This window comes from Oncorhynchus mykiss, chromosome Y (assembly GCF_013265735.2).
Source record: "Oncorhynchus mykiss isolate Arlee chromosome Y, USDA_OmykA_1.1, whole genome shotgun sequence".
NCBI classification, from domain to species: domain Eukaryota; kingdom Metazoa; phylum Chordata; class Actinopteri; order Salmoniformes; family Salmonidae; genus Oncorhynchus; species Oncorhynchus mykiss.
This window is the reverse complement of record NC_048593.1, coordinates 16854949-16866782: the sequence shown is the minus strand read 5'-3', so window position 1 is coordinate 16866782 and position 11834 is coordinate 16854949. Positions and strand designations below refer to the sequence as shown.

General features: G+C 44.4%; 2 protein-coding genes across 2 annotated transcripts; one reads left to right on the top strand and one right to left on the bottom strand.

Moving 5' to 3' along the window:
• Positions 1-251: 251 nt before the first annotated feature.
• Positions 252-7863, top strand: LOC110509719 (alpha-(1,3)-fucosyltransferase 7). The gene is made up of 2 exons (XM_036968297.1): positions 252-1076; positions 5597-7863. Exon 2 carries the CDS (start codon positions 5610-5612, stop codon positions 6699-6701), a length of 1092 nt encoding a protein of 363 aa, XP_036824192.1. The 5' UTR covers positions 252-1076; positions 5597-5609; the 3' UTR covers positions 6702-7863.
• Positions 6977-10807, bottom strand: pou5f3 (POU domain, class 5, transcription factor 3). The gene is made up of 5 exons (XM_021590781.2): positions 9814-10807; positions 9560-9671; positions 9236-9366; positions 8806-8970; positions 6977-8567 (listed from the first exon to the last, which is right to left on the bottom strand). The coding sequence occupies exons 1-5, from the start codon at positions 10567-10569 to the stop codon at positions 8313-8315; spliced, it is 1419 nt and encodes a 472-aa protein (XP_021446456.2). The 5' UTR covers positions 10570-10807; the 3' UTR covers positions 6977-8312.
• Positions 10808-11834: the final 1027 nt, after the last annotated feature.

Here is an 11834-nt window from a genome sequence, read left to right as displayed (position 1 = left end):
CCATACTTCCCCCACAACAGCCATCAGTGACAGGCAGTGACTGAGCAGTAACCAGACCAGAGAGCCAGACAACAACCAGAGGGTGGGGACTACTGGACCACTACACCGGACCACTACACAGGACCACTGGGTGCCACTGCAACAATGATTGTGGGCCCATTATTTTGAGAGTACATGTAGTCGACAGTCTTTTCAGTTGCAACTGTCTTCACAAGTGCATGCCTGGGCCCCTCTTGGTTTCCTGATTTCTCAGAAGAGTTTAGAGAAGTGGAACATATAAAGTGGGTTTTAGTTCTGTTACAATACACTATTGTATTGGGGAATCAGGTTGAGATAGATGGTTAGTTTCCTCTCTCTGACATTTCCGCGTACTGAACAATACATAACAATTCAACGTCTAGTCCACAATTGTTCAATATAACGTCATTGAAACTTTGATTCGACCCGTGCGTGCCCAGTGGGTCGCTTGATCTCTTTTCTTCTGATAATTTGCTGAACCTATTTCATCATACAACATAACATGACTCTAAAAAGGCTGGCTATAAACTTTTACATGTGAAACTTGAGATATCCAAAAAGGCTACTGTGTCTGAAAACGTTCTCCCTTGCTTATAAGTTATGTTTTAAACGGGCAAATCCCGGTACTTCGCTGAGGTTAATCATTATACACAACGAAATACAGACTCTGCCAACCTATTTGTCTTCATTATCACTATGGCCACAGCAGAGTCTGGTAAACATACCATTCGACTGAGAGAAAAAGCAGGGCAGGACAGAAAATGAGAAGAGAGAGAGCGAGAGCGTGTGAGAGAGAGCGAGAGAGCGAGAGAGCGAAGCGAGAGAGACAGAGAGAGAGAGACAGAAAGAGAGAGAGAGAGAGAAAGAGCACATAGTGCTGCAGTGCCCACAGACCACACATCCTGATACAGTTGTCTTTCAATCATAACCCAGAGCAGCACAGCCTTTTCACCTCTGCTTTTGGTGGACACTCTCTGAGCAGGGTCCCCATCAAGGCCTCAGCAAGAACAGACAAGACTGGGACTCCACATCCACTGACCCACAGCCCACCTTCCCAGGTTAGTGGATAGAGATGGACAGAAGGACAGCGCTGTCAATGGCATGTTTGAGAAGGAGTTTTTGGTGTTTTATTCTTTCTTTCACTCTGTATTGCATATTGTACAATGAAATATGAATCTTAGTTGTGAAGTTGTCTCTCTTTTACTGCCACTATTCCAGTTTCTCTTATGTGTGGGGCACAAACGGCTTGTCAGAGGATGCATGTATTGTACCTCGAATGTTTCACCTACTGTGCAACGATCTGCAAACTCACTTAACTTAATAAAAATATAAGGTTTTGAGTTACAGTTTTGATTTAGTTTTTGTATACTTCATTTCATACAGATCTTTCAAATATAGATGTTTTTCCCTCAAAGTCAGTGGATAGGGCTGGCAAATTGTGTATGGTTCCGTATGGCGGTATTTACACACTAACAGTCAGGCACTTGTACAGATAGGGCTCTACCTGTGCAGAGCATATGCCCCTTTGCCTTTCCAGTCTCCAATGTGTCCTTTAGGGTGGTGGTATAATTTCCACCAAAATGATTTTGTCATTGTTGTTCAGAACCCACCCGTCGTCAAATTCGCCACCTCACCCAGTCCATTGGTTGCGCGAGTTAATCTGCCCTGTATGGAGATCACCCGCGCCCGGTTGCGCCTCTCAGCGCGCGCCCGGTACCCAAACCTGCATGCAGGTCCGGTGCCAGAACAAATCAGTTGGATGGGCATTTGATTTCTTCTTATAGGCGGGACGTTTTTTTTTCACGGGACCTGTTCGACTTCTACCTATCTGCGTGCTAGTTGTGATCATTTTTTCGTGGAACAGTTTCATTTCAATAATAACGTTTTCATTTCTAAAAAGTATTGTCATCATACAAATATGAAAGAAACAAAACATATAAAAGTTACAATTCAGCTAATGCTAGAGCACCAGCCTTGCCATATGGACACATTGATAGCCTACACCATGATCCATTGGCAGCTAACGAAATTAGCGCATGGAACTCAGAGATAGCCTATAGACCAATGCAGCAGTAGGTCTATAACTTCCATTGTCAACTAAGTAAAATATCCTGATGAAAATTCAGGTTATTTCACTATTGCTAGTGAAGTGCAACATTGCATGAACTCGGCAGGTTGTCGTGCTCAGGCGCGTGCGCACTCAATGTTATTAATACAGAGAATGCGCACATTCTCATTGCTCACATGCAGCACTCCAAACAAAAGACATGGGAAAAAATTTATAAAACTCTTAAATTATGGTTATGAAAAAAAAACGTGTTTCTCACGAATGTAGCAGGTTGTGAACTCTCTGAACATGGGTTGCACTCAGAGAATGAGCACAGTAAATGACTGTAATACATGCATAAACAGAAATGAATGTAACCAAATGAGGGTGATTAATGGTACATTTACTATGCCTACTGGTTACACACACTTCCGGTAAAAAAAAAGTTTCAGAAGACCTACTCATACAAGGGTTTAATTTTTTGTAAACTATTTTCTTCATTACAGAATAATAGTTAAGACAACAACAAAAAAATGATGAAATAACACATAGGAATGCTTTTCCAACAGTCCACATATGCTGAGAACTTGTTGGTTGCTTTTCCTTCACTATACAGTCCGACTCATCCGAAACCATCTCAATTGGGTTGAGGTTGGTGGATTGTGGAGGCCAGGTCATCTGATGCAGCATTCCATCACTCTCCTTCTTGGTCAAAGAGCCCTTACACAGTCTGGAGGTGTTTTCGATCACTGTCCTGTTGAAAAACAAATGATAATGGGACTAAGCCAAAACCAGATGGGGTGGCGTATCGCTGCAGAATGCTATGGTAGCCATGCTGGTTATGGGTGCCTTGAATTCTAAATAAATCACAGACAGTGTTGCCAGCAAAGTACCCCCAAACCATAACACCTCCACCTCCACGCTTTACGGTGGAACATACACATGCGGAGATCATCCGTTCACAAAGATATGGCGGTTGGGACCAAAAATGTCAAATTTGGACTCCAGACCAAAGGACACATTTCCACCAGTCTAATGTCCGTTGCTCATGTTTCTTGGCCCAGTAATTCGACCATGAAGGCCTGATTCACAGTCTTGATGTTGAGATGCGTCTGTTACTTGAACTCTCTAGAGCATTTATTTGGGCTGCAATTTTTGAGGCTAGTAACTCTAATGAACTTATCCTCTGCAGCAGAGGTAACTCTGGGTCTTCCATTCCTGTGGTGGTCCTCATGAGAGCCAGTTTCATCACAGCCCATGATGGTTTTTGGGACTGCACTTGAAGAAACCTTTTCAAGTTCTTGAAATGTTCCGCATTGACTGACCTTCATGTCTTAAAGTAATGATGGACTGTCATTTCTCTTTGCTTATTTGAGCTGTTCTTGCCATAATATGGACTTGGTCTTTTACCACAAATTCCACAAATTAACTTTTAACAAGGAACACCTGTTAATTGAAATGCATTGCAGGTGACTACCTCATGAAGCTGGTTGAGAGAATGACAAGAGTGTGCAAAGATGTTATCAAGGCAAAGGGTGGCTGCTTTGAAGAATCTATTTCTTTAACACTTTTTTGGTTACTACATGTTTCCACATGTGCTATTTCATAGTGTTGATGTCTTCACTATTATTCTACAATGTAGAAAATAGTACAAATAAAGAAAAACCCTGACATGAGTAGGTGTTCTAAAATGCTTGACCGGTCATGTATGTAACAGAGATGCAATGTTTTGTTAAACAATCAAAGGGCAAACAATTCACACAATGGATGTACAAGAATTGCTGGGAGACAGCGAAGCACGGAGAGCTGAGTGCATGTATTCTGGAGAGAGATGCCCATATCTTCCCCACACACCCCTCCCCTTCTTCTAGCCTCAACATTTTAAATTATACTCAAGACACATTATCTTCACAGATTTTAGATGCTTTTCACTGACAGCCTCAGCTCATTAATCGACTAGGCCTATTACGCTGCCCGAATTGCTGGCTTCCCAAATGGGTATAAGAAGATAATAATCCGTTAAATCAAGCTCTCTGGTACAGTATTTTGAATTGTTTTTATTTAGACAGGAGTAATTTGTTTATTTTGGCAAAACATCAATTTACTTTAGGGTAAGCCAACATCTGAACAGTGCACTCGCCCAACTTTCCTTTCTAATTCGCAAGTGGCTGAAACCAGAGATCTGTATATAATGACCTGATGCACATGTCTCCTCCTCTCCAATGCCAGTCATTGTCACAAAGACAGGAATGACAACAAGCCTAGGTCTGCATATTACGCCCATAGAAACATATTGGACTTATTCAGGACAGATTTTGTCCTAAATAATAAGTAGCTAGCTACTTAGTTTAAACATCAACAGCAAAGCACTTGATTTAGCCTACATAATCATCATCAAAATATTTGGTCTGGTTGCCTGACGCTCAGCAGAGAGAGGCAGAAAGACACAGAGAGGTAAATCACAGTCGGTAGAAGAAATCAAGCCAGCTAACTAGCAGATTTACATCAATCATCAATATCAATGACGAGCCTGACAAGCCTGCCCTCTTTCCCCATTTGTTTTTTCACTTTGAGTAACTGCACCTGAAAGACCTGTGCATGGCCCTGCTAAGCCCTAACCTAATCATAACCATAACACTAAATGCATGGCCCTGCTAAACCCTAACCTAATCATAACCATAACACTAAATGCATGGTCATTGTCAGAGTCAATACTGTAAATTAACAGATGCTGTATATTTCAGCGACTGTGTCATGTACTAAACGCGAGTAATGATGATTATAATCCATTGTCAATAGCAGGTCTAGTCATACTCATCATCCATTGAGTCAGACAAAGGAAGGCACAAACAAAACAGTTGAGAAGGGGTGTAACCTACATTAGCTAAGTGGGTCCTAATGTTTATCAAACGCATCTGTTGAATTACATCCCCGTCCTTGATCTGTGGTCTCGCCAACTCCATTGCTCTCATAAAACCAAATATTGAGCTCAATGTACTATGATAGCAGTGTAATCACTTCCTGTCTCCCTCTGGCCCTGAACACACCCAGTGTCTTTATCACAGGAAGGCAGTGTGACAAAAGTGACATTGGGACAACCACACACTTGGGAGGGATAAACAACCACAATACAGGAAGCAAAATGTAACACGCAACACAAGCAAAAGAAACTCAATCTCCAACTGATCACTCCCATCTTTGACAAAGACTACTCCCAACATGAAAATTGAGACGGTAGAGATGGTGACAAATTAGAAAAAAGTGCATCAAGCTGCTACATGGAGATACATAGCTAGAGTCATTCCGCCTTTAATAACTTCCAAATCAACCACTCCCTGTATGTCTAATAATACCATGGGATGGATGGCAGGAGGTGACAATACAATGAGAACAAAATGGTTTCTTTTGCCAGCAGATAAAGGACCAAGCAATGATGTTCTACTGACAGTATGACTAGAGTGATAAGGTCAGTAAGTGGGTGACTGTGTACAGATGAACTAAATCCCGTGTTCTCTGTTCATTTCCCAACAGTGAAAGAACCCTGATGACCAACAAGGGTTCAGTTCTACCATGGGGATCCCCCTCATTCTGCTTCAGGCTTTTCTTCTTTGTCACCTGCCTGGTCCCTCTCCTGTACTTTCTGAGTATGTATGGGTGGGGTCTATACTCTGACAGACTCCACATTGTTACCGGGAACCTCACCATCCTACTGTGGCATTGGCCCTTCGGCCCGTCCTACAGCCTGGAGGGAGACGTGTGCTGGGACAGGTACCGTATCCCTGGCTGCCGCCTGGTGGACCAGCGCTCCCTCTACCCCAGCGCTGACCTGGTGGTCTTCCACCACAGAGAGCTGATGACGGGCCAGGAGCGGCTGCCCTTCCACCTCCCCCGGGCGAGGCACCAGACGTGGGTCTGGCTTTCCCTGGAGTCCCCTGACAACAATGGAGACATGAAGCCCTTCAATAACGTGTTCAATTGGACCATGTCCTACCGCCGTGATGCCGATTTCACCATACCATATGGAAAGCTGGTGGCGAAGGACAGAGATACGGGTAATTATAGCAGCACACAGGGCTACATTCCTAAAAATAAGTCCCCTCTGGCCTGCTGGGTGGTTAGTCACTACAACCCCCAGCAAAAGAGGAGCTTGGTGTACAATAGCCTAAAGAAAAGCATCAAAGTGGAGGTGTATGGGCAATTGGAAGGGAGAGTACTGGCCCCCAGCAACTTGCTGCCCACCATCTCACGCTGCTACTTCTACCTGGCCTTTGAGAACTCCATCTCCAAAGATTACATCACAGAGAAGCTCTGGCGGAACGCTTACCAGGCAGGGGCGGTGCCTGTGGTTCTGGGTCCACCTCCAGATGACTACATGGCTGTGGCCCCCCCCAACTCCTTCATCCACACTGAGGACTTTCCATCCACTACGGAGCTGGGGAACTTTCTCAGCCAGCTAATACTGGATAAGGAGAAATATGCTGGGTACTTTGCATGGCGGCGCAGCCATCAAGTGAAATTGTACACAGACTGGAGGGAAAGGCTTTGTAGCATCTGCTCCCAGTATCACATCCTGCCTGCTCAGAAGGTGTACCGCAACCTGGAGGCATGGGTCAGGTGGGGACACAAAGTCCACTGACAGAGCCTCAAAGGCTTTCTGCATACCCAAATGAGCTCCGACTCAAGTGCACTACTTTTGAACAGGGCCCATAAGTACATCACCTTGTGAAAATGCACAGCTTCAGAAGTGTCAGTCATCTAGAACCAGTGCGTTTCACATGCATGGACATGTTTCAATGAGTCAGTAAACTACACATTGAGTAACGGGACTTTCCTGTGTTATAGTTCCACCCTCTGCCAATAAGTGTTCCTATTTTCCTTCCCCACACCCAGCAAAATAACTTGAGAACTGGCTCTATGAACATTTTAATTGATATCACAGTAAGATGTGTAAAAACAGCAGAAGTTAAGTAATATGTTACAGTACCAACGCATACTCAGTGCAGAAGGTACAGGAAATATACCAATCCAAACATTTAACGACACTTATTTATAATGCGTGGATATGATATGACATTGACAAGACTTATTGCAAGGCGTTCACTATAAAGCATTAGAACACCCACAAGGTAAAAACCTTAACTGTGAGAACAAAACGTAAAATTGTCAACTTGGAATAAATTGCAACTACACAGGAGGTTGGAATGGAAAATGTACAGGTAACATCTTCAGGTTTCCCCAGAGAATTAGCCAGTTTCAATAAATTATCAAATATGCTTTCAATTATAAACATGGGATTGTGTAAAAACATGTCACAAGAGAGCAGAGTCACAAGAGGAAATTACTTTAAATACACATGAAGGCACGAGATTGTGACATGGCCATTTTAGAAAGGCCCGATCAAAGCAACTATTATAGGATTGAGGAAGTCAGTGAAACAGTTTAGGTCACTGACGATCACATTAACAAGAAAAACTGGTTGAGGGGCAGTACTCAATGCCCCACTCGACAGACATCCTGCCGTTTGTCCCCTTGGTGCAACATGAACTACGGTTCCAGTTTTAAAATAAATCACTTCAGTTAGTGTGCAACAGATGAAAAATACATTCATGGGTAACAAAACATACCAGAATTCTCAGCAACACAAGTAAACTGTATTTGTGTCATACTTCCACTATGAAAGTACTCCTGAGCAAGACAAATACTTATAGAAACTCTAGATAAGAAAACTGTCACCTGAAAATAGCTAACCGCTGGAGGATAAGACGGAACAAAGATATTCAAGATAAACAAAATATTTTTTTAAAAAATGGTCAGACTCAAAACCAAAACTTTGTGCAAAGCCATCTCATACCGGATTCAGAGCCGATGGTTAACCCCCCCCCCCCCCCATCCATCCCTTTAGTCATGATGCTGGCTGGGGCGTCGACAGTCGTGCAGATGACTCGCAGCTGAACTGGGTGGGAGGCAAGGCACAACCGATGAAAAGTCAACATGAAGCAGAGAGACAAAAGGCAGTGTCAAGATTCCCTGGCCTTAAAGACACCGGGAAGTTCCAGCTTTGAGCCATTTATTTACTGACCAACAAGCCACCACTCATGTGACTTTCTCTCTGTGGTCCAGGGGGACTAGGGTGTGGTAGAACTGCATATGAGGACAACCGCCTGGGTTGGTGGGGGCTGGATGATTAAAGAGGTAGCCATGTTGGGTGGCCACATGGCCCGGGCTGGTTTGGAGAACTGGAACCTGTTTAGCTTGTCAGGTGACCCACCAGTCCAGGGTGCAGGGCCTGCTTAAAGACATCTGGCCTCTGGAGGGGGGGCATGTAGAAGGTGGGGCCCCCGGGGTGGCCAGAGAAAGAGTACCCCTGCCCGGGGAGGGGGGAGTGAGCCATGTGCGGGGGAGGGGGGCTCTGCTCATAGTACTGTCCTTCACACTCCTCATCGAAGGGGAGGGCCAGGCGCTTGCCCTTCTGTCTGCGGTTACAGAACCACACACGTACCACCTGCCAAAAACAACAAGTCACAAGCTTACCAAAAAGCATTTCCACCCCTCTTATATTAGAAATATAGAACCTGACAGGGTCAGAAGTTAACAGCACTAAGATTCAAACCATGGCAACAAGCAAGAAGGCATTTGCCATAAATGCATTTAGGCACCATGTCATGTAAGAGGAACTTAAAAGCCATATAGGGTTGAGGAAGTAAGAGACAGTAAATGATGGCCAGCTGTATGGGACTCACATCTCTCTCCAGACACAGGTCATCAGCAATGTGTGTGATCTCCTGGGTGTTCGGTTTGGGACACTTGACAAAGTAGGACTCCAGAGCAGTGCGCACCGACCCCTCCAGACTGGTCCTCCGCTTTCTCTTCCTGGTGTCCACAAATACCCGCTCAATCTTGTACATCTGGGGACAAACATGAACTTCTATTTAGACCGGGACATTGCAGTGTGCTTTGGTCCATTCCAGAGGTGGTAATACTATGGTGCCCCTCAACCTCCCCTTGCCTATGTAGCGTCTGCGCTATTTAACAGTGAACATTGTCTAAGAAATATTACCTTGGTTGCTCATGGAAATGTATGCATTTTCTATCCTCAAGATGGCATCCTACACTCCACAAACCTGGCCCCTCTCTTGAGCAGATGGGTTTCTACAACCAACATATACTCACATCCTGGGGGTTGTCCGAGGTCTCAGCCTCATTCAGCCATCTCCGGAGCAGGGGCTTCAGCTTGCACATGTTCTTGAAGCTAAGCTGGAGCGCTTCAAAGCGGCAAATTGTAGTCTGGCTGAACATCTTGCCTAAACAGAGAACAAGTTGTCATCAGTAGTTGAAGTCACTGCAACTACAGTAGATGCAGTGAAGGAAATTAATATTGCCTCAACACATGAGGAAACTGTAGTCTACATCAATTTAATGAGACACTCACCACCTCAATGGAACAGAAGGGAAAGGTTATGTATGGATAGTATTCAACACAGCAGGAAAACTCACCATAAAGGTTGCCTAGGGCCAGGCCTACATCTGCTTGTGTGAAACCCAGAGTTATACGCTTGTGTTTCAGCTCCTTGGCAAACTGCTCCAGCTCCTCAGTTGAAAGGTTCTCCTGTTGGAGGGAAATTTACTAACGACATTAGGAAAACATTTCACAACAACGCTCTCTTTGAATGAAAGGATAACTTGTAGGATACACGCATAATAGTACAACGACTATAAGATAACAGTACATGGAGGACCGTTTGACTCGCCTCTTCCTCCGAGTCACTGCACCCGCCGCTGGAGGAACCACTGCTCCGGGTAGAGGTTTGCGCCTGGGGCGCTTGGGCAGTTTGGCTTGCGTTCCCGTTGAAGAACGTGACCCCGGGTAACCCGTTACTGGGGGGTGAGGGCGAGAGAGATGGGGACGATGAAGACGATGTTGAGGGTATGGAGTTGAGGTTTTGAGTAGTGGTATTCGCAGCCGTGATGTGGGGAAAGCCGGGCCAAAACGACGAGTTCCATGGAGTCGAGTAGTAAACCCCGTGAGCTACAGCAGACGAAGGTGGGGTTGGATAATGTTGAATCTTTTGCCCATACTCGTCATTGACATCCTTCTCAAGCTTTATTTCGGACATCTTGACTTGTTCCCTGGTGTCGGTGTTATGTGGGCTCAGGTTTGTGGGGTGGGTAGCCGCTGCGACCCCTGCTACTTGCCCGGTGTACTCCGGAGCGGCGATGGGACACCAGTGTTTGGGTTGGCAAAAGTCACCCGCTTGCAAGTCGGAGGCCCTATAGTCACCAGTGCCCGGTGGGAATGGCAAAAAGGTTTGATTGGTTGTTGGAGGCATCCCATTATATGCGGCCTTGTTGAAGAGAAGACTATGATGTTGTAGAACGCCGTGTGGGATCTGGAGCGACGCGCCTCCAAACCCCTCTTGACTCAAGGCCTGGGCGTACATGGCCCGGCTGAAGTCATCAGGCCGGCTGTTGCACTCCGAAGTAGGGCTCTGGGGTCGCTCCGACATTCTCCTTGGTTTGATCGCCTTCGTAAAAGTTCAGGTGATATTCAATGACGCTTGCCGTTTCGAATAAACCTTTTCAGAAATGCAAGCAGTTTGTTGCCTATGTGCGAGATACCCATCAACTGTAGTCCATTGAATTTAGAGTTCACCACCACCTTGCTTCGCCTTCAAACTCAAACGCCCGTCTCACAACAAACACTCCAGCTCCACAGGTTTCATCTGGCGCTGGAGGTTGCGATGTTAATTGCCTCGCCTCCCATTGGCCGCGAGAGACAATCACGCACAGCTGACGGTAATTTTGTGAATGAACTTGATTATTTTATTTTTTTCATTCACGGTGTTAAAACAGTGGGCGTGCTTTCCCATTCGAAACTTTGGAGAATCTTTTTTTTTTTTAACGACTAAATATAGACTGTTCCTCTTCCTGGGATAAAATGTAAATAATGCAAGCGTAGGTATGCAAAACTCCTGTAAGCAATTAAAGGAAATGATCTTGGAAAAAGTTAGGCTATATGTAGTTCACGGATTCAATGTTGATCCCTTTAGTATGTTTACATTACTAATCAGTAGGATATTCAGTGACTGTAGCTAAATTATCTGACATGCATGGAGCATTGTGTGGACTTTGTTTAAATAATTTACCTTAACGAGCTTTCCTTGGTATACATGCAACCAGATGCATTTAAACAGCAGAAATAAAGATTTGGACTATTACTCATTAGAAAGAATGTATAGGTCAAATTGTGATCAAATCAACAATCACGTTTAATTCAACACAGTCTCGGGAACCTTGCTGTTCCTGCTCAATTTTCATGCTTCACTCACTGAATATCTATTTTATATTGGAATATCAAGCAATATAGAAAATATTAGTAGGCCCATATGCATTTTTATTAGCCTTTAACCTTAAAAATAAAATGTTATTTGTCACGTTTCGCAAACAACAGGCGTAGACTAACAGTGAGTCTATAAATTAGAAGCAGTCTTACGACATTTCAAAGTAGACAATCAACTCTATAAACGAATGATTCACATAATGGTTGAACTTCGCCCAAGACTGACAACTTTACGCACAATTTACACACACTTTTTGCCCATAGAAAATCAAGACAACGCAGAGGATATTCATAAAATAACTAAAAGCATCCAGGTGAACTTATACTATAGCCTTGATTGGTGTATTGAAAATAGTGGAGAGTCATCGCACGGATACAGATGCGCACCCCCAGAGCGAATCGTTGGTACAGATTGTGGCAGGAAGACGCACC

What these genes read in the sequence shown, in the direction of transcription:
- LOC110509719 (XM_036968297.1), top strand. Translation starts at nt 5,610, where the DNA reads ATGACCAACAAGGGTTCAGTTCTACCATGGGGATCCCCCTCATTCTGC.
- pou5f3 (XM_021590781.2), bottom strand. Translation starts at nt 10,569, where the DNA reads ATGTCGGAGCGACCCCAGAGCCCTACTTCGGAGTGCAACAGCCGGCCT. An exon ending in GCAGTGACTCGGAGGAAGAG is followed by an intron (nt 9,672 to 9,813) that starts GCGAGTCAAACG and finishes TCCCTCCAACAG; the next exon opens with GAGAACCTTTCAACTGAGGA. An exon ending in ACCTGTGTCTGGAGAGAGAT is followed by an intron (nt 8,568 to 8,805) that starts GTGAGTCCCATA and finishes TGTTTTTGGCAG; the next exon opens with GTGGTACGTGTGTGGTTCTG.